At 39.2% G+C, this 27,713-nt stretch overlaps 2 protein-coding genes across 3 annotated transcripts; one reads left to right on the forward strand and one right to left on the reverse strand.

Annotated features, from left to right (window-relative positions):
* LOC109483963 (glutamate formimidoyltransferase-like) lies at positions 1 to 7,522 on the reverse strand. 2 transcript variants are annotated; one of them, XM_019787115.1, is made up of 6 exons: positions 7,339 to 7,522; positions 6,460 to 6,587; positions 4,861 to 4,975; positions 3,096 to 3,284; positions 1,852 to 2,093; positions 1 to 347 (listed from the first exon to the last, which is right to left on the reverse strand). In XM_019787115.1, the coding sequence occupies exons 1-6, from the start codon at positions 7,454 to 7,456 to the stop codon at positions 147 to 149; spliced, it is 993 nt and encodes a 330-aa protein (XP_019642674.1). In that variant the 5' UTR covers positions 7,457 to 7,522; the 3' UTR covers positions 1 to 146. The 2 variants fall into 2 exon arrangements, with proteins under 2 accessions (XP_019642674.1, XP_019642673.1); XM_019787114.1 differs by having other exon boundaries at positions 1 to 342; positions 1,844 to 2,093.
* Positions 7,523 to 7,694: 172 nt separating this feature from the next.
* On the forward strand, positions 7,695 to 22,748 carry LOC109483902 (AUGMIN subunit 2-like). Its single transcript, XM_019787042.1, has 6 exons — positions 7,695 to 7,848; positions 8,540 to 8,653; positions 10,789 to 10,858; positions 15,120 to 15,239; positions 15,687 to 15,808; positions 22,479 to 22,748. Exons 1-6 carry the CDS (start codon positions 7,744 to 7,746, stop codon positions 22,617 to 22,619), a joined length of 672 nt encoding a protein of 223 aa, XP_019642601.1. The 5' UTR covers positions 7,695 to 7,743; the 3' UTR covers positions 22,620 to 22,748.
* Positions 22,749 to 27,713: the final 4,965 nt, after the last annotated feature.

Here is a 27,713-nt window from a genome sequence, read left to right on the forward strand (position 1 = left end):
TGAATGTGTTTGAGTAAAAATTAACAGGGCAGACCATGTCTGAAGGTAAACATTATGCACTTGCTTTGCAAATGTTATTTCTCTAGTTTAAATTGCCTTTACATTATTATCAGTATCTCTACCTCTGAAACATGTTCCAATGCTGATCACATAGTGACCTGTGTTCTTGTCTTCCAATGCATGGCCTGGCCTGTACTGAGTGCCTGTTCAGCCAGCTGACATGCTCCATGTGGTGTGAAGCCCACCACAGTAGTCCCAACAGTCCTCACCCCTTCTTCAGCAGCTAGCTCCTGTATACGTCTCTCCACAACAGAGGGAGGGGTGTATACCCCCTCACCATACCTGTACAAGATAAAACAGGTCCTGATCCTAGACGAAATGATGATTGTATACAGTATAATTGAAAATCCACACCATTAAGTTAGTACACTAGCACATTGCATTCTTATTGCTAAGTACAGTATATATATAAGGCCACAACCACTTAATTTTATGGATGATATTGTCTGAAGACCCCCAAACTAGTGCGCGCGGGCAAATAAAAAAAAATTCTGACCAAAAATAAAAATGTTACTAAACCACAGGTATACAAAACTGGTATTGTCAATTTGCGGCACAACATAGCGACATATACGACAAGCCGGCACATGCTGGCTTTTTGCGGAATTTATGAATCAGCACTGTACGTATGACATGGACTGACTTTTTCAGTCGTGGAGCTTCGGTAGCCTGGGTGCCATCCTCCAGAGTTACCACAGGCTTCCTATTGTTACTAACTACCATGGACTACCCAAGCTTAGAGCCAGGCCAGAGCCTCGGAGGACGTGCTCTTTTTTGTTTTTGAGAACAGGCGAAAATCAATGCGCGCACGTATGTCATCCATATATGCTTCATCAAAAATCTCAAACCAAACTTTACAGTTTTTAGAAACAGATTATAAACAAAACTATGGAAATAGAACACAATGAAAAATAGCAATTTTCACAATTATCACCGTCTAGATAACTCCTTTCACATTAAAAATCAATATGTTTCTTATGTATCATTATGTACGATTATATATCTAGTATGGGTTCTTTTTGTATTGTGAATGATGTAAATGCCAACTTCCAATTTCGAATTTGCCGCCTCTAGCTTAGTACATATGTGATAGATTAGATTCCCGCCAAAATCCCTACCCCCCTGAACTCCAGGGAGGGGAGCCCCGTCCGGCTGAGAGACAGAGAGACAGAGAGGAAAAGGCTGCGAGTGCACAAGGCACAAGCAGAGAGAGGAAAGATAGAGGCTGTGAGTGCACAAGGCACAAGCAGAAACACAGTGCACAGGGCACAAGAAGAGGCAGTGCATAAGGAACACTCAAGAGGACTGAAGGCAGTCAGCGGATAGAGGACAAACCAGTTTTTTACCTGACAATTTCGGACATTCGGACATTCCGACAAGAAAACATCTTTGGCCTACATCTCGGACCTCAACATCGGTACCAGTGGATATGTGGGAGCAGTTGGATTAGGGAACGAAAGCACACGGGATACAATCAAGGACATATTCAAGATCATTGCACATTCAGGACTTTCAGAGGGAACAATTAGACAGGACAGTGTAGCAGAATCTTGATGAGGCGGCTTCGTTTGTATCACCACTAACCCTACTGATTAAAACAGCATCCACAAGGTAGGCCAGTCTGATATTGTCTGAGTTATAACTTCCTTCTCTATCTGCCGGCTGAAGCAGGGCCACGGAAACAATCAGTAAAACAGGAAGGCCGTGGCGCTGCACTTACAAATGATAATGAAGTTTGAATGAATCTTTGAATCTTTAATAAAAAAAAGTAATTACAATGTACCTGTACAAGTTCTCCCTTTCTTCAGTTCCGGGAATTCTAGATGAAGTACTACTTTGTTCTTCATGAGGAATACTCATGATGTTACAGGCTATCTCCACTTGTCCCTGATGAGTAAATGCCATAGCCTGGACACCAGGAAGGCCCCCAGGTGTTCGACCCCTGATGGACTTGACAATTTGCTGCCCAAACTTCAAGTCCTGAGTGTCAATGGTGACATTTATCACCATCATGTAAGGCATGGCTCCAATAGCTGCCAGGGAATGAAAAAAAAAGATATGAGACATTACTATTATTATCTTTTTATTCCAACATCTAATCACATTAAACGTGGTGACGGCACACTCATGTTTTTTTCAACCGTTATATTTATGCCGCCACCAAACACGGGACAGTACAATACTCATTTTCACCTGAGCTATGCCACACAAACCCACGCACATTATTACAATTAGTGATGCATACCGGTTCACTGGACTTGGATTCGGACTTGTAAGAATGTTTAGGTTCAAGTCCAAAAAACCTAAAAGTCAAGAACCGAGTCCGGACTTATTACCATAAAAGACCATTTCACATACCCCTCTTCTTTCCAAACCACCTAAAACCTTCCGTAGATTGTAAAATCTTTGCTGCAAAATGAAGAAAACATTGCCATCGGGCATCGTCAAGTACCGGCCTCCATGTTATGTGGCCACAGTTTCACCCAAACAACATTGCAAGGTTGCCAACGTGCAATTTTGTATATGCCATGGGCTTAGGGCCGGACTTACAAGTCCGGAACTGAACCTATACCTCTGGACTTGAATCCGGACCTGAACCTAAAATTCGGTTTAGGTATGCAGCACAATTACAGTTAAAGGTTACAGCTGAAAATGGATCTGCATAAATGAGCAACTAAAAAAGGATAATAGTATGTATTACATTACATAAGATATAAAAATTCCTTAAGTATATAATGATTCTAAAGTTTTTTCATGAATGGGAACAATTCTTGATTTTGAGTATTCTAATTTTGAAAAACATGATATAGTTGGGTTACATAATGTTGCAATTATATAGCAGGAGGGATTTAGACTCCAGTCACCATATATATAAATGTTTTTGAGTAAGAATTAACAGAGCAGACCATATGCCAACTGAAGGTAAACATTATGCATTTGCTTTGCAAATGTTACCTTTATAGTTTTGTGTTGGATTTTTTTTTATTAAAAGTTTTACCACCAACACAGATGAACTTTTATGATAGGTCACTGACCTGTTATGCCATACCGGCTTGATGGTTTTTCTCCTATGTCTTGTGAGAGTTCCTCAAAGGGACAACCGGTCGAAAACCAGCCCACTTCTCTCCTGCGCTGGGCAAGTGGTCGGCACAACGGCCGGTCAGCATGGCCGAAGAGAAAGGATGCACTGCCCTTGACGGTAGAGGCCAACTTGTGAGCCACATCTAGATAAGGAAATAAAGACATGAAAACTTTGGCTGAATAAGAGAAAGCAAACCCTTGTGGATGAAAGTTTCTGTATGCATGTGTTTACCAGTCTGTGTACAAAGCAATATCTTTGAACTGCCTATAATTAATAGTCAATAACCAAATTCTCTCTTTGCATTGAGGTGAGCTATGCACTGAGGACAATACTGTTGCAACATGCACTTTGGTTGATTGGCATATTACATCATTAGAATATGATAATAAACTAGAAAAGGAACATCTGCAAAGCAAATGCATGCTGTTTACCTTCACCTGGTCTATCCCAACAAACTACTGCTTTGTTTATTCTTACTCAAACACATTCACATGGTGAGCAGCCCCTCTAACTCTGTCCTGCTACAAAATGCAACCAAACACCGCTACAGTACTAGATGCCATGGTGACAGACATCTGGCCAGGGTCCAGGTCATTGACTTTATTTGTCTGGAGAAGAAGAAGAAACTGACCAAAAACAATATATTTCCTCCTACGAAGGTAAAGTCATGTGCAAATGTTACCTTTCTAGTTTTGAGTTGGATATTTTTTATTATTTTTATGGGTTCACCACACCACGAAGTGGTGGTGAACCCATATTGCTTTTTCTGATGTTTCTTCTCCTTCTCCTTCTCCTGCCATTTTTTAAATGGATTCAGCTTCTTCATTTTAGGGCCTAAGGTCCTGAAATTTGGTATGGAGGTACAGTGGGCAAATACCCCAAGGCGTTTTTTTAAATTATTGTGATACAGGCTTTTAGAATGGTTTTATTTGAGTTTTTTGGCTGTGTTATAGCAAATATATTACTGTGTTAGTGTGCCTTGTTTACCACGTTTGGGCATGAGTCATCACAATGGAATGCAGGGCATCAACCAATAGGCATGCAGCTTTCCTCTATTCTTCTTGCTGATTGGCTGTTGGGATTTAACTTGATCAACACCTGCACAGAGCATTTCCACCTGCACAGAGCATTTCTTGCTGATTGGCTGATGGGATTTAACTTGATTAACACCTGCACAGAGCATTTCCATACTGACAGTATGTCTGTATTCAAGTGTTTTGGTAGGTATTTCAAGCTTTCCTGCTCCAGCATTGGAATGCGGGGCATGGACGTTTTTTTTTTATTTTGAAAATCAACAGTTTGCATTATGCAATTAAAAATCCTAACCAATAAAGTAGGGAATAGCTATCCAACTGTTGTTTTAGTTGTATTTTACTTCATATTATAGTTATATCAATGTAAATCATTGTTTTCCCTTGTGTTTCTCATTCTTTCCCTGCCATGTCGTAAAATGTGGTGAACCCATCGCTGTATTTGCTCCAAAGCAAATATTGGCCTTTCTAGTTATTATTTATTTTTATTATTCTTATTATTTTTCATTGCTACAAAATGTAACCCAACACCGCTACAGTACTAGTTGCCATGGTGACAGACATTTGGTCCAGGTCAATGACTTAATTTGTCTGGAAAAGAAGAAGAAACTGACCAAAAACAATATATTTTCTCCTACGAAGGTAAAGTCAATAATCTAATAACAATGTAAAACATTGTATACACACCTATTGCAATGTCCCCACACTCCTGCAGTGTGACCCCTGGAGACAGAGGGTGGAAGGGCACCAGGTCTACTGACCCTAGTCTGGGATGGCCTCCCTCATGTCTACTCATGTCTATCTGTGTGAGCAAGAACAACAATGTACACCATCCATAAAGCTTATCATAATTTTTAACATCATATGGCCACGCCAATTTAATTTGTTGCTTCTCGGATCGCCCTGTTCATTTTTTTCTGATTTGCAAAAAAAAAAAAATTTTTTTTGTTCTAAATTAAGTGCAAAATGCTCAATGAAAGACATATTTTGGCCCCAATGATTGAAGAAAGTTCAAAATGTATTGTTTAATTATAAACCAGCCTGCAGCTGGTATGTTCACTTCATGACTCATATTGTAATATTTCCGGCTATCATGGGGTGCCTTAGCCTGTTTTTTTATTATTTTCATTTCGCCCTGTCGCTTCATATTTTTTCCTAAAAAAAATCCAAGAAACAACAAATTAAATTGGTGTGGCCTAAGATACATCTAGTATTGGTGACTGTAAAATTTTGGGTATAACTAAAGAGTGATGTCTATTATACAGTCTATACTTACTTGTCTCTACCTGGCCTACTTTTAGTAATAGATAATGTGAAAAAAGTAGAAATTGGACAAATACACTGTCACAAGAAGACTCAATAATATTGCAGATCGAGTTTATCATCCATAGAATTGCAATCCATGGATAGTGCTCCTCTGGTATATTATTTTATTGCCTAATTTCTACCATTTTTCTAGCAACCAATATTATTATTGGAGTCTGGTGGAGACTAAAAGTAACAAATAGCATACACATGTAAGGCCATACTAAGTAATTTTTATGGATGATGTCTGCGAATACATTGATTTGGCCTGAGAAAACAGAAATTTCGAATTTGCTTCTTGTAATGGTAACTACTAAATATGACCAAAGAGTCAGGACAGTGGGATAAGGGAAGACGTGATTAAAGGAAAGAAACAGAACAGGATGACAACTGCTGTTCAACTGAGTTTATTGCTGTTTTCATGACGAATAGAAGACTTGTTGGTTGTTACACTGTGTTCTCTCATTCAAGTTGTGCCAGAACATTTGTCATCCCATAGTACATTTCAAATCTAGACATGCTTGCTTTTTTTGGCCATTCTTTTTTTTGCACTCTGGCATTAGATTTAGGGTCTCCAGAGGACGTCATCCATAAAATTTACTTGGTGTGGCTTAGTGCTGCATACCTAAACCCGCATTTAGGTTCAGGTCCGGATTCAAGTCCAGAGGTTTAGGTTATAACTTAAGTCCGGACCTAAACCCATGGCATATACAAAATTGCATGTTGTTGGCAACCTTGCAATGTTGTCTTGGTGAAACTTTGGCCCCATAACAATGGAGGCTGACACTTGACGATTTTGCAATCTCTGGAAGGTTTTAGTAGGTGTGGAAAGAAATGGGGTATGTGAATGGTCAGGGTAATAAGTCCGGACTTGGTTCTTGACTTTTTGGTTTTTTGGACTTGAACCTAAACATTCCTAGAAGTCCGGATCCAAGTCCAGTAAACCGGTACACAGCACTAGTGTGGTTTAATATTACTTACAAGTTGGTAGGCAGATGTACAGGCGTGGACCACAGCCTCACCAATGTGCTCTACTGTGGCTGTGATGGTCATGGAGGATCTGTTGTACTCATGGTCAGAGAAAATGTTCAGCACTGAAGCTCTGCAGCCTGAAATATTTTTGCCACTTGTAACGCTTTATACATAATACATATAATAAGGAATGTTGTTGTTGTTGGTCACCGTGTGTGTGTGTATGTGTGTATGAGTACTGTGTGTGTGTGTGTGTGTGTGTGTGTATGTGTGTGTACGTGTGTGTGTGTCTGTGCGTGTGTGTGTGAGTGAGTGTGGATAGTGTTCAGCACCAAGGACAGGCATGCTAGTGTGTGAGTGTGTGTGTGTGTGTGTGTGTCACGGTGTGTGTGTGCTCTGTGTGTGTGTTTGTTTGTGTGTGTGTGTGTGTACTAGTATGTCTGAGTGTGTGTGAGTGTGTGTGTCTGTGTGTGTGTGTGAGTGAGTGTGTGTGTTTGTGTGTGTGTGTATTCTAAATTTATTGTTTGCATTATTGCAATGCATTCTTGGAGTGCAACAATAGAGTGAAACAGAATCATTTTTATTCAAACCTATATCATTTTTTTCAAACCTATATTATATCATATTATACTAATTTATAGGTTTTTATAGGCTATACAAAAAGTAAATTTTTAAAGCAGTCTAAAGCATTTTGTGTACTTCCAAGTTGGCTATTGGCGTTGACTCAAGCACGGAGCTAGACAAGAGTCTTTTTAACTCCATGATTCAAGCTAGAAGATGCATGTACAAATGTAACTTGCACATGACATTAGTAAATGCATGTTTCACAATGTAACTAGTAGTAGAACTAGAAGTAGTAAACTTGTGGCTGAAACTTTGTTGTCCTACCACTATCTGGGTCTGCCCTGTCATTCACCCTCAGTGCAGACATGGCGATAGCCTCCAGTGTCTCCTTACTCCTACCCTCCGAAATGTTCAGCAGACATGCTACCAGCCGTCTTGTCATCTTTCCTGTATTTTTTTTACCGCAAACAACTAACTAAACTGAACACCACAGTAAAAGTTTTGCAAACCCAAAGTGACCTTTAACCTGAAAATAGTGTTTTCAAAAGAGCAGCGATGATTGGCTAAAATTCTATCCATTAACCAATGGGCTGCGACGTTATATTTTCTTGAGAGGTCATCCGCATTGCACGATGGGAAGTCAAAATGGCGGTAATTTGAAGTTTGGAAGAGTGAACTTTTGATGTGAAGTCATTTTTTGAGCTTTTAAAATCTACCACAGTATTCTAGATGGATACTTCAACGGTGTCGAATCCTTGGGCAAGTGACCAACGCTCTCAAGGCCCGTATGGCCTCCTCATACAGCAAGCAGAGCTGTCGGGGCATCTGAAAAAGGTAAACCATCCCAGTACTTCGGTACATACACATGACAAATAATTTTGTGACAAATTATACGACAAAGATCGCTGTATTACTATAATTTTGTGGGGCGAGGAACAACTTAGCATGCGTATACTAGGGCTACATTTTTTTTTTAAATTACTAGCCACCTACTCTTGTAGTTGTATATTTACTAGTAAGGTACATGTACTCTCCAATCAGATCTCTAGAGGTTTGGGATATTTTAACGTGTTTTAGGCTTTTTGTGTGAAAGAAAAATTCCTGTGCAAAAAAGAAACCCCATTAAATAAAGTCTAAAAACACGCCAAAAATAACCCAAAACCCTAACCTCGCTTCGAGAGTATATTTAAGGGTTCTAGCCTTAAGTTATTGACAAAGAGTATACTAGGGCTACATGTTTCTATCTACTCTTGTAACCTTATTGTAGAACGTACTAACGTTACGCATGTACCTTACTACTATATAACGTTACATTGTATATAGAGAGATCTATAAGTCAGTGCTAGATGCCATGCTTGTACAAATTACTTTAATTGTTGTGCAAAATAAATTATAAATAAATTTGTGTGTTACACACAATCTCGGGTTGGCAGGCCCATTAATATTAACATTTTTAGGGACACGATTATAGTATAGAATCTATAGATCCAATCTTAAATCCTTGATATTACATATTTCCCAAAAGAGGAGGGATCGTGACATTGCCATGGCAACAGACCACGCCCGTGAACAGTCCCCATCGCTCCAGCTGTTCCAGGTGCTCAGACAGATCACAGCACAGAGGAAGGAGCTGGACAAGGTAAGCCACATGTCAGTAACATGGATGTAAAATCAACCACATTACAGTAAACACTAGCAGTGTTTGTGCTAATTTTTTGTTCTGCCAGGAAAGACAAAGTTTGGAAAGGTACAAAATTTCAGGCTCAAGATTTATGAGAAGAATGTCTAGAATAAATACTTGTACTAGTAGTAGTGGAGAGTGCAAGACTGTAGTGTCACATGCATATCTCTAAGGCTTAGGAAAAAAATGTGTTTCCTGTTTCCTGACCGACCCTGTAGAAAAAACTGCTGACCCTAGCCTTTTTTTGGAGTGAACCCCTTCAAGGGACGTATATTTTTCTAGCTGTTCAGCCACTTCTAGCTCTATGATCTGACACTTGAGTGAATGATAACGTAACGTACAATCGTTTTTTTCCAACATTGGCATTGAAAATGGAGGTGTACTAATGTACTTATGTAAGTTTTACTCTCACCTCTCGAATAAAAGTACCCCCTGGAATAGAAGTACCCCCCGGACAAATCTTCAAAATCTAATAAAAGTACCCCCTGGAATAAAAGTACCCCCCGGAAAATTTAAAAATTGACATGTAAGCAACGTCTATGCTCCAAAAATGTGTTCTCATGGTGTGTATATATATGTGTGCGTCTGTATGACCTTGTCACTTGCAATTATTGACAGAGGGTGGAGAGTGGTCTGGAAACCCCCCCTCCATGGGGGGAAGCTATTGCATTTTGTCTTTTCCAAACACAAATGGAGGTCATTTCCTGCAACTTCAGTTCTACATTTTCTGTACAATTGCAGATGTATAAGGCAGGAGAAAGGTTCAAGATTTTTAAAAAAAAGGTCTATTAGCACCCTTAATTTTGAAAAAATTGGGCATAGGTTCCCCGGATGACCCCTAACCGGGGGCCAACGGTGCTTCCACAAGTTCAACAAGTGAAAAATACATGATACAAAATGTACATGTATTTACTACCTGGAACTTGGAGCAAGTTAATTCCAAAGATGTACTTACTGACATTAATATATTAAAAACTAAACCAAATCCTATTTCCCAAACAAATCACATATTGACACAGCTGAACAAATAAAAATGTGATCATGTCTATAAACTCCACTCAAAAACAATTTTTGAGAGACACTCGGGTACTAAGCGTGATAATCTCTAATATCTCATCTGATTCTCCCAATGTAAAGGATCTTTACAATCACAGCATCCAACCGCACATACATAGAAACAACAATATTACACAAGAAACCAATAAATTCGGAAAATTTCTCAGTAATGTTTGAAAGTTATCCTTATTAAAATATAAGTGAATTTTTATTTCAGTTGTAGCCGAAAAAATATTTTTCATGCGTTTAAAGTATCGTTTTAGCACTGTAATATGTACTTAGTACATGTCTTATACATTTGGATGCTATCTTGACCTTTGACCACTGTTGTTCTAAAAGCAGGTCGCCGTGGCTTTTCGAGCCGTTTTTTCGAGCAAATTTCAACCATTTTAAACATTTTACGGCCTCAAAAACTCATATAACGAGGAAAAAAAGTTGTAGTTGTTATTTTCATGCGTAACATTTCTTCTGGGGATGGTTTATTTTTCCGCCGAGCTGCCGAAAACTAGCGTCAAACCGCAACCATGCGGTTTCTTCGCGGCGGCCGGCGGGAGTTTTTGTATCGGAGCTTTCACGATGGAAACAAAGATAGTCGGAGTTGTTTATCTGAAAATTTTGTTGTGAAACGCCAGCGGGGTGTCAGATTTTCTACTAATGACAACGTTTTCTTTGTGGCGTCATGGCGAGATTGACAATTCATCGACAATTCACAGGAATTTGTGCCGACAATGGAATGAATTTTCCCGGAACTTTTCCGATTTTGAAAAAAGAAATAAACGTACCGTCTAAAATAAGAATGTACCGGGTGGATTTTGAGGCGAAAAAAAATAAACGTCCCGGTACGTCTATTAAAGAGCTCAGAGTACTTTGATAAACTGCATTGTATTAGTTGCATCATTAGAGATTGCCAAAAGTCTAATTAAAGAAAAGGAAGAGAAAATTTAGCTAACCTACCGACCTCAATTTTTTCAGGACTGAAACAGGAAACACAACATTTTTTTCCTAGGCCTAACTGTTTTCTGCCTTCCCAAATACAGGTCAATGTTGAGGTCCAGTGCAGGCTGCAAGATCAGGAGACTAATGACATCACAGATCTCAGCACACTAGGTAATCTTTCTGTGAATAAAACACATATAGATTTTATCTGTTTTCTCAATGTCATATGTACACAAGACTTGTCTTGTGTACATGTACATGGTTATTAAACTAGTGTTTAAACAAGTTAAAATTCAACCTTGTGTTATGGTTTATTACTGCAAATGTATAACTAATGTTGTGTGTATTTATTAGTTTAAATACTCACAAGTGTTCTTTGCCAAAATTCAATGAATAAGCATTACCCATGCAAGAGCCCTTCTACTACCTGTTTATAAAGTTCACATGTTCAAATTATACAAGTTGCATGTGCGGACCCTTTCTTACTTTCTAACGCCCCCTGGTGGAGAGATGGTGAAGTACAGCTGAAGTCCTTTCTGCCCACTGTTGAACATCTCGTACATTGTATGCAAAAATTGTGTACCAACATCACTTTCTTACAAGTGCCTCTCCCTATAGTATAATGCTATCACTCTAGCAGGGCATATACAAAAATTGTGTACCAACATCACTTTCTTACAAGTGCTTCTCCCTATAATACTGTCACTCTAGTAGGGCTCGGAATTAACAGTGTCCCGATGGCCACTGACCGCTAAAAATTAGGCCAGGACAACTATATGTAGAGTGGGACATTCTGGGACATTTTTGGGAAAATAGAAAAAGTAATCATTGTTGATTGAGAACGCGTCCCAGCTTTTGGCTAAATTTCTTGTCTACTCTGCAATTATAGTGTACCTGGAAGTTAGAACAGGAGCAGAATAAAGTTGACTTCAACTTCAAGTTGTTGTCATATATACTTACCAAAAAGTAGGTTGGGACCGTTCATCCTCACTTCGGAACAGTTGAAATTTATTTTTGGGACAATGCTGGGACAATAGTCAATAGGAAAAAAAGTCAATTTTGAGGCTTGTCTAGTGTCCACTCTCTTTGATTTTCACCATGCATATGTGGGACACAATGATCCCATTAACTTAGCCACAGGTATTTTATACAAAATCGTTAGAGCACATTTCAGGCCTGGTGTTGCATGCAGCAGAAAAATCAATGTCGTGTTATTGCAGTCCAGTCCCCTCTTCCCTGTGTAAAGGAATTAGAGCGTGATACAGTCAATGTGACGCCAGGTTGTATGACTGTCAAATACAATGTTACGACCCCCATTGTAGGTTCGAGGTCAGGGATCATTTCTCAAGATCAGAATTTTCCATGTAGTAATTCCTACATGAAAAATTTTGATCTTGAGAATGATCCCTATAAATTACAGGCACAGTTATGTTTACTGAAGGAAAACATATTGTTTTTGCTCAGTTTCCTCCTCTTCTTCTCCAAACACAAAGGGTTAATGACCTGGGCCAGGCAGTCTATCACCATGGTAACTAGTGATGGGTTACATCATGTTGCAATTTTATAGCAGGAGGGATTTAGACTCCTGTCACCATATTATATATAAATGTGTTTGAGGAAGAATTAACAGAGCAGATTATGAAAAGGTAGACATTATGAATTAATGCTAAAATGCAAATGTTACTACAGTACTTAGTTTATTGATCTTTTTGATGAGGACTTGTCTGATCAAAGCTAGATGTGTGTGTGTCCAAAATTGTGTTGAATGTCAGAGAGTTTGAATTTGGAAATCCACTTTGAAGTTGGAATGCGAATGTCTAATTCAGCGAACAACTTTTGAATAGAAAATGTGCATACCATACCGGTATATTGCTAAATATAACAATAAAAGTTATAAGAGTCTTTAGACAGATATAAAATACATGCACCATCATGGTATTTATGTAATTGTGCTCTTTTGAACTATGTGAAACTTTCTAATTTGTACACATACAGCAACAAGTTGAAGATTAGTTGAAAAAATATATAGTATACATTAATATCAGGCTTAAGGTTTATTGATATATTTTCAGTGTCATTGCCAGTGACCAGTGTCTAATATATTTTACCTATATACAAGATTAAAAAATCAGGGAAGAATTTTTCCATCAGGCCACACCAATTTAATTCCTTGGTTAACAGATTTTTCTAGAAAAATAATGGAGCGGGCGGGCGAAAAAAAATAAAAATAAAAACAGGCCTAGGCATCCTATTATGACCCAAAATGATACGATAGGAGCCATGAAGTCAACACACCAGGCTGGTTCAAAATTTAAACAATGAATTTTGAACTTTTAACGATACCATTGCATTGAAAGATGGAATAACTGTAACAACTAGGATGAAAAGGAAGTTGTTTTCAACTGTTCAGGGCAAAATATGATCATTTTGCAGTTGATTCTGAATTTTTATTTTTATTTGCAAATCAGAAAAAAATGAAGCGGGCGAATCCGTTAACCAAGAAATTAAATTGGTATGGCCTCATGGAAAGATGAGTCTTAATTGTCATATCACTGATCATATCATGCTCTACAATAAATCAGGAAAAGTTATCTTCTTACTGACAGTTTAATCTCATCTCAAGGCTAAAGGTATCAGGCTGCAATATTCTGAGCTATAACTCTTCTTATGGGCTGTTAAACATTTTGCTGCCACCACGGTGTCTGTATTCTGATGCGCAGTGTCCTGTTTAGGCCACACTAATTTAATTTCTTGGTTAACGGATTCGCCCACTTCATTTTTTTTAAGATTTGCAAAAAAAAAAAAATCAGAATCAACTGTGAAATGCTCATATTTTGTCCTGAACAGTTGAAAACAGTCCTTTTCTTCCTAGTTGTTACAGTTAGTCCATCTTTCAATTAATGCAGTGGTATCATTGAAAGTTCAAAATTCATTGTTTAAAATTTGAACCAGCCTGGTATGTTGACTTCATGGCTCTTATCGTACCATTTTGGGCCAAAATAGGATGGCAAGGCCTGTTTTTTTTTTTTCGCCCGTCCGCTGCATTATTTTTCTAGAAAAATCCGTTAACCAAGAAATTAAATTGGTATGGCCTTACGGGCTGTTAAACATTTGCCGCCACCCCGCCACCAACATGTCTGTATTCTGATCCGCAGTGTCCTGTTTTAGTGCACTTGATGCTTTTCTGATGTGATTTTATTCTCTTAGGCCACGCCGACTTGATTTTATGGATGACATCCTCTGAAGACCCCCAAACTAGTGCGCGCCGGCAAATAAAAAAAAATTCTGGCTAAAAATAAAAATGCTACTAAAAAAACCACAGGAATACAAAGCTGTAAATATCCTGAATTTGCGGCAGTACATAGCGATGTATACGACAAGCCGGCACGTGCTGGCTTTTTGCGGAATTTATGAATCGGCACTGTACGTTTGTACTGAGTTCTTGAGTCGCCGAACTTTGGTAGCCTGGGTGCCGGCCATCCTCCATTGTTACCACTGGCTCCGTATTGTCGCTAACTACAATGTACATGTACCATGGACTACCCAGGCCTAGAGCCAGGCCAGAGCCTCGGAGGACGTCATACTAGTATGTATATATATATATATATATATATATATTTTTTTTAGAACAGGCGAAAATCAATGCGCGCGTGGATGTCATCCATAAAATCAAGGCGGTGTGGCCTTACTGAATCAGACCTATAAAATGTCTGGTGATTCAGAGAGTTACGAGGACATTACCGGTATCAGGAGTCAATGATCGAGTTATCTGAGAAAAGAAGAAAATTGAATTTGTGTTCAATTAACGAGTTACGACGTTGTTTGTGTGGTGGGATTAATGTGAAGTATAGTGCTGGGTCAATGACCCGGGCCAGACAGTCTATCACCATGGTAACTAGTGTTGGGTTGCATAATGTTGCAATTTTATAGCAGGAGGGATTTAGACTCCTGTTACTATATGATGATTTAATTAGTAATACGTATGAATGTGTTTGAGTACCTAAACCCACATTTAGGTTCATGTCCGGATTCAAGTCCAGAGCTTTTGGTTCAGTTTCTTGACTCAAAAGTCCAGAGTGACCTAAACCCATGGCATATATAAAATTGCATGTGGGCAACCTTGCAATGTTGACTACTATGGGCAAAATTGTGGCCACATAACATGGAGGCCGATACTTGACGATGCCCGATGGCAATGTTTTCTTCATTTTGCAGCAAAGATTTGGAAGTTTTTTTTGTGGTTTGGAAAGAAATGGAGTATGTGGCATGGATTTTTAGGTAATCAGTTCTTGACTTTCAGGTTTTTTTTTACCTGAACCTAAACATTTTTGCAAGTCCGGAACCGGTCCAGCGAACTGGTACACAGGAATAATTCACCAACACAGATGAGCTTTGATTCTATCTTTAATACACTTTATTTTATGACTTGCAGAGAACAGAATAAAACAGCTGAATGAGCTGAGTCAGCATCTGCAGGCTGTTATGCAGCACAAGAGTCATCTGAAGTCCAGACTACAGAAACCATTTGTAGGAGAATATCTACACATTGCAGGTACATGACATTGTAGATATGTGCTTTGTCATACATCATGCTACTAATACTAGTACAATTGGTGTGTCAAATAAATGCATTGAAGTAAAACTCTGGCCATTCACGATAATATTAATATAATCATTAGATTATAACTTTCTTGTGCTACCATTTGAAATATGTAGCAAGGAATACTGGTCCTGTCTGTCACTTTCCTCAGGGCAATTCTGACTGGTTCACATTGCACTGCAGCACAGGTGTCGCCGCCACAGATGCACTGAAAATGTACAACATTTACACAATCATCTACCCACATGCGCAACTGGACCACAGGGAAATGCATCCACAATTTCGTTACCAAACGTGGGCAGTTATTTAACAGTTACAGAAAACGCCAGCTGAATAAAAGACTTGGTTATGTAAAAAGAGTCTCTTTACACAATAAAATCTTTTCCATGCTACCCCCAGCCCAGTACCAGCGATGTGTATCAGAGGTGTTCCCCATGCTGGCTCCTATCCTGTCTGATCTCCAGACTAACCTAGACAACATCCACTGGGCCAGCACATTCTCCATGGACAATGGACACATGGTAAGTACAAACTCTCAGAGGGTCACTTGGAACTAAAACTTAAGGCCTAGAGAAAAAAAAAAACTCTTGTGTTTCCTAAGTGAAAGAATTTTTGTGTTGGACCAAAAGTTTTAACTTTAAACATGACTGTCTTGTTGTGTTTCCTGTTTCAGTTCTGAAAAAAAAATTAGGGTCAATAAGTAGGGATTATCTTTTTTACTTCCTTTTTTTATTCTTGGCAATCTTTAAGTGATTCAACTTATACAAGACAGTTTAACAAAATAAAACTTGCATTAAGACACTTCTATTTTCTTTTTCTAAAAAGCTGATTTTTCTTTTTAGAAAACTGATCGTACAACGTTTCATCACTCAGGTGTCAGATCATGGAGCTACATGTAGGAAAGGTTCAGGTTCAGGATCAGCTTGAAAAATTTATGTCCCTTGCAGGGGTCCAGAAAAAAAAGACTGGGGTGGGCATTTTTTTTTAGGGTCGGTCAGGAAACAGGAAACACAACATTTTTTTCCTATAGGCTTTAGAATTTAAAGGAGGCTCTCTTTACATGCATTTTGCTAGGTCACCATACTAGTACTACTAGTAGTAGTTTTTGTTCATCCCATGTTGAATTTTTCACATCCTAGTATTCTAAAATCTGAACATACTATCGATAGATACAGAAAGGACCTTTGTGTCACGATTTCAAAACTATAAGAATATTTATTATATAATAAAAACTTTAAGTTATCAAATTTCTAACCCTAAAGATTGTCAGCTTTTTCATTCCCCTGTGACAAAGACAAATGTGCAGGTTGGCAGACATCATTAATTATCAACCAGAATACGGTACAACAGTTTGACCCCCTGTCAGCAGGTGTCAATGATGTGTTTTATGATCGAGTAGCCTTTATGAACCGTGTCCCACAATTGTGTTACAGAGAGGGGTCTGATAGATTGTTATCATTAAATGTTATTTGACGCAATTTATTGTAACATCAGCACGTTTCTGGGTCACAGGGAGAACTGAAATGAGATTGATAAATCATAATTTTCTTGGAGTAAAAGCTGCTGTTTGACGTAAAAAGCTTCCACGTTGTTACATGCATGAGTGAAATTTTTTAAAATCTACACTGCATGTTGAGCATACTGTGTCCTGCCAAATAGATGCCTGAGCTTTCTAGATGTTTTGATGTCAGAACATTTTTCAGTCAAGGAATTGTGCCTATTCCCAGCCCTAACCCTAACCATAACCTCAATCCTAACCCTAATTCTTACCCTAACCTCAACCCTCAAACCCTAACAACAGAAATTTGGCTTCAAACGTGTGATGGTGAAAGGTCTTGGCAGCAAAATGTCCTGTCAGATTCCACATGCAGGCTGGCCCATACATACTAGTTCCAAATTAACCTTAGGCCACACCAATTTAATTTCTTGGTTAACGGATTTTTCTAGAAAAATAATGGAGCGGGCGGGCGAAAAAAAATAAAAAATAAAAACAGGCCTATAGGCATCCTATTATGGCCCAAAATGGTACGATAGGAGCCATGAAGTCAACACACCATGCTCGTTCAAAATTTAAACAGTGAATTTTGAACTTTTAATGATACCATTGCATTAAAAGATGGAATAACTGTAACAACTAGGATGAAAAGGACTGTTTTCAACTGTCCAGGGCAAAATATGAGTAGTTTGCAGTTGATTCTAAATTTTTATTTTTATTTGCAAATCAGAAAAAAATGAAGCGGCGAATCCGTTAACCAAGAAATTAAATTGGTGTGGCCTTAGCCAACCATATGCATGGCCACAGCAGGCCAGTATTAGGCCTAGGTAGGAAAAAAAAGTTGTGTTTCCTGTTTCCCAACCGATCCTAGAAAAACCTGCCGAACCTAGAGACTTTTTTTGTGTAGACTCCTGCAAGGGACATAAATTTTTCACTGCGATCAACCTTTTCTAGCTCCATAATCTGACACCTGAGTGATGAAACATTGTACAATCAGTTTTCCAACAGTCAGACATCGAAAATATTATCAAGTGTCCTCATGCAAGTTAAACTTTGTTAAACTGTATTGTGTAAGTTGGATTACTAGAAATCGCCAAAGTCTAATAAAAGAAAAGAAGGAAAAAAAAAAGATATCCCTACGTACAATGTACCGACCCTAATTTTTTCAGGACTTAAACAGGAAACACAAAAAAAACACAAAGAAAAAGATAATCCCTTAACCTACCGACCCTAATTTTTTCAGGACTGAAACAGGAAACACAACATTTCTTTTCCTAGGCCTAAATATCTTTCAGGAATTGGTTTGAAGTTGCCAGGAGTGCTGTGCTGGTACGGTTCCAAACTTTACACTTGACATCTGCTGCCACAGAAGCTCAGTGGAACCCTGTACCCTAGTGAGTGTTGATGCAGGCATGTCTTTGGTTCCTGAAAATGTTCAACAAGAATTGGGAGATTTCATACCTCCATGAAATATGTATTAAGTTTTTCTAAATGTTTTTACACAGTACACTGCAGTACAGAACGAAATAACACAGGTTTTTGGTTTCAAACACACAGTTATAGCACCTTTGGCCTGGATATGGTCAATGTAGACTTTTCCCATGGGAGAACCTCATTAATCAAAACCGGGCAGGCGCTGCCTTCACCCCGCACATCTGTTTTCCCTGCCACCCCGCACATCTGTTTTCCCGGAAGTTCTGCTGCAGTACCGAGGTCAGCCACCAGGAGGCCCATATTTGACCTTGACCTTTGGCTTCCTTAGACCTACCAGCATACCAAATATCATCACAATCCATAAAGGCGTTCTGAAGTTATGCTGACTACAAATGTGCGGAAACAAACACACACACATACACACACACAGAGACGCGCCAAAAACAATACCTCCATTTTTCATGGAGGTAAAAAGTAATTGCCATTTCAGACAGTCTCTCCATGTGTCAGTGGTTTATCCTCCATAGGGAGCTCCAGTGTTATATGATAAAGGCTCAATAATAAGACCACATTGGGGGCCAGCCATATTGCATTTACTTCAACATAATTTGTTCATTGACTTTCCTACCTCTTTCTGGGATTTTTGCCAAGTACGTTATGACTCAGAAGCTTTATCCAGTGACTGGTATGTTTTTAAATGTAGTAAGTTGTGTAAGGTACGGCCAGCCATATGGGAGGCATTGAAGTATCAAGCCAACAAAGGCAAAGATGCCTAAAATCTCCTAGTTCTTTTGTGTGTAGCAAAAAAGCTGAGTCAGAAACTTCATCCGGTGACTCGTATGTTTTCAAATTAAATGTAGTAAGTTGTGTAAGGTATTGCCTGCCATATGGGGCATTGAACTACTAAGCCAGCAAAGGCAAAGATGCCTTTTCCTTCTAAATTTATTACTTCGTGAAGGAGGTATCCCCCCTGCAGGAGTATTGTGGTCAGTTGGTTTTTTGCAGCTCAAACACACGGTTCCCTTTGTTTAATCGGCATGTTTTTTTATGCGTCGTCAGCAGGCATTCCCGTGATGATGCACATATTTTTATTTTTAACTAATTATCTATTTAGGTGATTAAGACATTTATTTTGATGTCTGCTGTAAAAATATACATTTGGTTTCTGTTGACACCAAGCTCACAGACAGTGTTCCTTTCCAGGGTGCTGTTCATACAGAATTTTTTAATGAAGTTTTCTAATAAAAGAAATGAAATTATTTTCCATGGAGATAAATGTAACGAAGGAAGGTAGGAAGCTGAAATTTAACAGCAAGTTTTCAAACAGAGAATGAAGAGAGAGAACTGTGTAAATGAAAACATGATAGCACATAAGGCCACACCAATTTAATTTGTTGGTTCTCGGAGTCACCTCTTAATTTTTTTCTGATTTGCATGTTATCTGATTTAAAAAAAAAAAGGATTCTGGTTCTGAATGACTCATATTTTGCCCCCAACAATTGAGAAAAGTCCTTTTCTTCCTTAATAGTTGTTACAGTTTTTCCATCTATCAATGCAGAGGTTTCATTAAAAGTTCAAAATTCATTGTTTGAATATTACTAGTAACCAAGCCTTTTGTGTTAACTTAATGGCTCCTATCATAGCATTTGGGCTACAATAGGATGCCTAGACCTGTTTTTATTTTTTTCGCCCTGTCGCTTCATATTTTTCTGAAAAAATCCGAGAACCAACAAATTTAATTGGTGTGGCCTTATAATGGAGTCAGGAATAGAAGCAGACTCTGCCAACGAAGGTGCTCAACTTTGACTCTAGAGCCTTGTTCTCACCAAAATGCACTGCCAAGTTTTTCCTGTATCAGCTAATTTCCGGACTAGTCTCTAATGTGGGATATTGATCTTGCTTTGGACGTATTAGGGGAGCCTATTAATTCTGTCCCAGTCTAACAAGCTTTGGCATTTCCCGATAATATGTCTGGCAGAAGACACACTGCTCACATCAATAGCTGTTTCGTTTAGAGTCAATCACAATTAAAAGCCAGTGGGTCGAAAATTATTCAAGCTTTTGTACTCAAGAGTGTAAGGTGAAGCTCATTCGTATAAAGCATGGATCGATGGAAATGTCATCCGTAATAAGGCCACAGCAAGTAATTTTTATGGATGACATCAGCGCATGCATTAATTTTTGCCTGATTTTGGAAAAAAAATATCAAGAAATTTTGTTGCCTTCTGACAGTGGTCAACAATTTCAGAAAATAGGCAAAGATGTCTGTTGCCATGCCGGAACGTGGATGACAGATAAATATGAAGAAAAGAGACAAGACTCTGATTCATTTACTGTTTTACCTATACCTATACCTAGTCCCATCCCATTTACTGTTTTGGCTTTTACTAAATAATGCAGTGATGCATTTCATTCCTTTTGTACGTGATGTTCCCACTGAATCAAAACCAATGATTGAAAACTTTCATTTCTCAGTGACAAATGGATGTTGTAATAGTTGGCAGTAAACTTAGCACAATGTAGGTGATATTTCTTGGTTTATGATGTCAAAATTTGAAAATGTAGGAATCTTCTTTTTTTTGGCCCACCTTGTTTTTTCCCACCCTATCGCATAAGATTTGGAGTCTGCGGAGGATGTCACTCATAAAATTTACTTGCTGTGGCCTATAAGGATTCCTGAGAAGGTTCTCAACTGTACAGTGAACTTTATGATGGCCCTTGTTTTTTTTCACCCTATCGCATTACATAATTTTGGAGTCTGCAGAGGATGTCATCAGTCGTAGACTGGAACTCGTTGCCACCAAGCACAGTAGGGGCATCATCACTAGAAAGCTTTAGACAACTCCTGCAATCAAATGTGCAAAGATTAAGTGTTCGGTGATATAGCTAGCTGCCGCCGCAGCGCGTGCCGGCGAAGCTGGTGTGTTACGCCGAAGGGCGGTTATACCGGCTATACCGATACAGATACAGATCCATAAAATTTTCTTGCTGTGGCCTGTAGGAAAAGGTTCTCAATTGTACAGTGAACTTTATGATAGTCTCATAGCTCCTATAGTTCTCACACATGACGGAAGTAATGGATCATCTGGCTGCTTTCCCCTTTCACCACACAGTTTCCACTTCACTGGTATCTTTATTACTTCTGACAGAATGGAAAGTCAACATGGGAAAGGTGGGAGGGACATCATGACTTCTGGGAGAAAGTTGTGTTGACATATGCTACTCCCTTCCTGATATGTTTTAATATAACTTGTTGGAATTTGATGCAGCCTGTATTCCTCAAAATTTGAGGGGCATATCTTGCTACATGTAGTAGCTTATAGTTTGATGACATTTCTTCCCATATCTAGCCTGGTTACCATCCTCAATGGGTTGGCTTCTTTGTTTTTTCCGGCTGGCCAGAGGTTGTTTGGCACCCAATAAGGAGTTCAGCCAGGGTTTCTAATTTCTGCTGCTCTGTAGAGTTCGGAGGGAAGAAATAAGAAACCCTGGTTGATGTGTTCAGTACCAAGGACATGTCTGTTTATAGATATGTGAAGTGTTCAGTACCAAGGACAGGTATGTTTACAACTATGTGAGGTGTTCAGTACCAAGGACATGTCTGTTTACAGCTATGTCAAGTGTTCAGTACCAAGGATAGGTCTGTTTACAACTATGTGAGGTGTTCAGTATCAAGGACAGGTCTGTTTACAACTATGTGAGGTGTTCAGTACCAAGGACATGTCTGTTTACAGCTATGTCAAGTGTTCAGTACCAAGGACAGGTCTGTTTACAACTATGTGAGGTGTTCAGTGCCAAGGACATGTCTGTTTACAGCTATGTCAAGTGTTCAGTACCAAGGACAGGTCTGTTTACAACTATGTGAGGTGTTCAGTACCAAGGACATATCTGTTTACAGCTATGTCAAGTGTTCAGTACCAAGGACAGGTCTGTTTACAACTATGTGAGGTGTTCAGTACCAAGGACATGCCTGTTTACAGCTATGTCAAGTGTTCAGTACCAAGGACAGGTCTGTTTACAACTATGTGAAGTATGAACCCCTTATTGGGTGCCAAACAACCTCTGGCCAGCCGGAAAACCCAGAAGCCAACCCATTGAGGATGGTAATCAGGCTATTTCATATCTTGAGATGAATTGATTTTTGTTCATAAAAGATGACGGATTGATCAAATTGGAATGATGGACGCTGGCTAGAACAGTGCACTAGCCTGAGGTCTTTACATTAAGTCTTGCATAATTTTATGCATGCTGCATTGCTACAGGACAGGACACTGGATGACCTGACCGCCTCACTAGCCCGGCTCCAGACCGGCCTGCAGTCCCTGGTGCAGCTGCGTGGAAGTGTCAGTCAGATGCACCACACCAGCAGGAGTCAGCAGCCCACCGGGAGGCCTGTCAGCTAATTAACATAGGCTACTGTCTGATCATCAGGTGCACTGAGGATGTACAGGGCTGGAAATTCATTTTTGGGAATAGGTGCACTGGTGCACCCAACCTGAAAAATTTGGTGCACAAAATTTTCTGTGGGTGCAACATATAAGATAAGATAAGTAGAATGTCAGTGAAAACTAATTTGTTGCTAAAGAAAAATACTACAAGAATGATTTTACTACTTTTCTGACACTTAGATGTTAAGAATATGCTGAATACTAGTACTACTCTAAATTTAACATCTTGACTTATACGTAAACCTACAAAAACATTTGGGTGCTCTGGTTAATCCATAGAAAAAAATTGGATGCACAGCTCCAAGTTTGGGTGCATTAAGGTGCACATGCACCCAGTATTTTGAGCCCTGATGAATGATAAATGGCATACATGCACTGGTGCAGGTGCAGGTATCATTGAAAATTACCCTACCAGACAAATGTTACCTGCACCACTCAGACTTGAAGAAGTATGGATCATACTTAAAATTGTTCAGAAACCATTGCCATTATCTCTTTTATAGGTCATACATTGTACTAGGTAGTAACAGTGAATGCAGCAAATAAAAATCCACCTGCACCAGTATAGTACATTAATTTTAGTATATAAACTGAGTACAGTACAGTACCAGTACAGGTTAGGTGCAGGTAGACATCGGAAAAATATAGACACAGCTCCAACTTGACTGCACTAATGTGCATATGGACCCAGTATTTTGAGTCCTAAATGGTTTATTTGGGATGATATCAGTCACAGCCTATTTGCTGAATTGACAATAAAATTGTTTTAAAAGTAGCACAACATTATTATTTCCCTATATCAAGACACTGAGGCATTTGCATACAGCAGTTTCTTCAGAATTAAGGAAAATCGTGTTAGCTGACTATTTTGCAGTGTTATCATTCAGTGGATTGATAATGTTTCTGTGAGAACTGATTCAGAAATGCCTTAACAGAGAGCACAATGCCACATAATAAAGTTATTTTGAAATTTCATACAAGTACACGATGTACATGTATATCATTCATGATATCCAACTCTCTGTCTGTCTCTGTGTCAATCTGTCTATCTGTCTCTGTTTCTCTCTCTATCTGTCTCTGTTTCTCTCTCTCTCTCTCTGTGTCTCTCTCTGTCTCCCTCTCTGTCTCTCTCTGAAGAATACCGTTCTTTGTTCTTTTCCTAATGCTGCATATAGCCTGCATATCAGGTACCAATGCCAGAACTCAGTCTAGTAATCTTGTTGCCCTAAGTCAGCCAGGTATCCCCTTAAACACAAAATGCACCAAATTGCAATCGCTACTCCCCAACACTCCACAAATTATCTCAATAAATTACCTAATTCGGGTCAATCTAGCCACAACACAGTCGAGCATCATCCAAACGAACTTAAAAATTGCTTCCTTTCGCACCTCGGATCAAGAAAATAGATAGGAGACGGGGTAAACACTTTCCAATTACCCTGTCTGAGTGGGAAAATGGGAAAGTCTGCCAAGATCTCAGCAACAAAGGCACACATTTTCACCTTTCCTAATTGCGTTCCTTTTACACTGAGGCCACAGCAAGTAAATTTTATGGATGACATCCTCCACAGACTCCAAATCTAATGCGAGCGGGCGAAAAAAAAACAAGGCGGGCCGAAAAAAAAAGGTTCCTACAATTTGAAATTTTGACTCAATCATTGTACAAATGGTTTTGGTTCAGTGGAACATCACATATACACAGCCAGCATAACATATCACTGCATGCATCAAAGTAAGAAACAAAATATCAGAGACTTTTCTTGTCTCCTCTCTTTATAGTTATCTGCCTTCCACTTTCCAGCATGGCAACATACATCTTTTCCCATTTTCGGCATATTGACCACTGTCAGAAGGCAACAAAATTTCTTGTTTTTTCTTCCAAAATCATGAGAAAAATAATGCGCGCGCTGATGTCATCCATAAAAATTACTTGCTGTGGCCTTACACAGAACAGATTACGTAGGATCTGTCCTCATCTCTATGCAGATCAAACTAATAGTCTTGTCAACTACACTGATGGTAGCTATACTTCAAGATCTTTTGGGGTCATTGCACTTTAAGTCCATAGAACTAAGGCCACACCAATTTAATTTGTTGGTTCTCGGATTTTTCAGAAATAATATAGGGTGAAAAAAACCCAGGTCTAGGCATCCTTTTATAGCCCCAAATGATAGGAGCCATGAAGCCAACACAAAAGGTTAAAATTTAAACGATGAATATTGGACTTTTAATTAAACCACTGCATTGATAGATAGATGCAAAAACTGTAACATCTAGGATTTTAAAAGGAATTTCTTCAACTGTTGGGGGCAAAATATGAGCATTTTTTTAGTTGATTCAGAACCAGAATTTTTTTGGTTTGCAAATCAGTAAAAAATGAAGAGGTGAATCCGAGAACCAACAAATTAAATTGGTGTGGCCTCACTCAATCACTCACACTCACTATCCGTTTAACGTCTTGTGGTCCTCGATATAAGAATAAGGTAGTGACTAAAGTTCAACCACTATTCATTGAAGTTTTCTTCAACTTGTAATGGGAGCCATTCTGAGATAAGAAGGAACTTTTTTAACAGCTTACGTCCTTGCCTAATGATCACCCATCACAAGTTCATGCATATGAAAGACTGAGGCTGAACAACACTTAAGCTTTCAACTTGTCTTCCTGCCAACAACATTATGATACTGATCTGTATGCCTTAATAGGAACTGTGAACTAAATAACAAAGCTTGCAAGTTGTCTTCCTGTCAACATTATGACTAAAATTATGATACTGATCTGTATGCCAATAGCCTATAGGAACTGTGAACTAAATAAAGCTTGCAAGTTGTCTTCCTGCCAACATTATGTCTTAGAATATGATACTGATCTGTAGGCCTATGGGAACTGTGATGCCTGTTACATTAATGCTTAGATCTAAAATGTTACTGTACATGTAAGTCCACACCAATTTAATTTGTTGTAATGTTGGTTCTCGAATTTTTTCAGAAAAAATATGAAGCAACAGGGCGAAAGAAATAAAAACAGGTCTAGGCATCCTATTATAGCTCTAAATGATACGATAGGAGCCATTAAGTCAACACAAAAGGCTGGGTTAATATTCAAACACTGAATTTTGAACACATTAATTTTTGCATGGTTTTGGAAAAGAAATTTTGTTGCACTCTGACAGTGGTCAACATGCTGAAAATGGGCAAAGATGTCTGTTGCCATGCCGGAAGGTGGATGGCAGATAAATATTAAAAGAGGAGACAAGACAAGGCTCTGATTTATTGTTTTTGTCTTTTACTTTGATGCAGTGATGCATTTCATTTCTTTTATATGTGATGTTCCCACTGAATCAAAACCATTATTTTAATGTGCAATAATTGAAAACTTTTTTTTCATTGACAATAGAATGATGTTGTAATAGTTGGCAGTAAACATAGCACAATATAAGTACCATTTTTTGTTTAGGAAGGTTTAGGATGTGACAATGTATATAGGAATTTTGTTTTTTTGGCCCGCCTTGATTTTTTTACCCTGTCGCATTGGATTTGAAGTCTGTGGAGGATGTCAACCACAAAATTTACATGCTCTGACTTTATTTTTTTGTTTTATGAAGATTTACCACATTTGTGGAAGGATTGACATAACAGGTGACTATAAAAATAACCTCTTCAAGATGTCAAACCTGAGACCAGACTGTAAGGTTTGAACCACTCACCCTACTCTTTTCGATAAGTGCGGTGGGTTCTTTAACGTGCGTGGAGTGTGGCTCCCTCAGACATGGGACCTACATTTAACGTCCTATCTGAGGGACGTCCCTAACTGAAGCTATGTACTCATTTCCACCTGATTGAAGTGAGGAAAGTCGTGTAAAGTGCTTTTTCCAAGGGCATAAGATTGGGTAACACCGGTCAGGATTCGAACCCGGGACCTCTTGGGCCCGGGCGGAACACACTACCGCTACGCCACACGACCCCACAACACTACCCCACAGCCTTAAGCTTCGGTCACAACCCGCCGTACGTGCTCCTGCGTGCTGTCTACGTGCAAAAACGTGGGCAATCGTACGGCATCCGTGCGTGGTGAGTACCACCTCCGTACGGAATCCTACGGATTTGGGAGCACACAGACACGCCGTAGAACTTTAAGTCCATGTAAAACTTTTTCTGCGTGCGGTCTACGGATTCACCACCCGTGCGTTCGAGTACATACGGGCGACGCGCGTGCCCCGTACGTACCGAACGAAAGACGCACGTGTGAGTACGACCTCCTTACGGTAAAGTTGCAATCGTACAGAGATCGTACGTCGTAAGCGCGTAAAACTCACTTGCGATGCACGCAACCGCTCACGGCCAGACGTGGCGTGCAGACCGCACTCTTATACACCTTGCGAAACCGTGCGAGTGACGTGCGTTGACGCTACTCCTTCCCCACGTTTTCAGAAAAAACGTAGCAGACGTATCCTCCCAAAAAACGTACGGACAAACAGCACGTACGGCGGGTTGTGACCGTGGCTTTATCACTCATACATGCTGTACTTTGTAGTGAATCCCATGTTCTTGCCCAGAGCTATCTAGGTGAAGAATTCGAAGCTAGCGCGCGTGTGAAAGTCAACCATCAACAAACCACTAACAGAGTGACAAATTGTCACCAATTTCCCTTCATGAATACTTTCATCTTCCGTTCAGACATGGATGCGGGCACGAAAATTGAAAATGCCGCATTACCTGTGCTATGCGTGTCACTTGGGTTAGGTTGGAATCACGATTTAGGCCACACTAATCTAATCTATTGGTTCTTGGATTTTTCAGAAAAAAATTTGAAGCGACAGGGCGAAAAAAACTGGTCTAGGCATCCTATTATAGCCCCAATACTACGATAGGAGCCATGAAGTCAACACAATTTGTTGGTTCACGGATTTTTTCAGAAAAAATATGAAGCGACAGGGCAAAAAAAAAATATAAAAACAGGTCTAGGCATCCTATTACAGCCCCAAATGCTACGATAGGAGCCGTGAAGTCAACACAAAAGGCTGGGTTAATATTTAAACAATGGGTTTGGAA

This window comes from Branchiostoma belcheri, unplaced genomic scaffold (assembly GCF_001625305.1).
Source record: "Branchiostoma belcheri isolate BF01 breed outbred unplaced genomic scaffold, Haploidv18h27 scaffold67, whole genome shotgun sequence".
In the NCBI taxonomy this organism is placed as follows: Eukaryota; Metazoa; Chordata; class Leptocardii; order Amphioxiformes; family Branchiostomatidae; genus Branchiostoma; species Branchiostoma belcheri.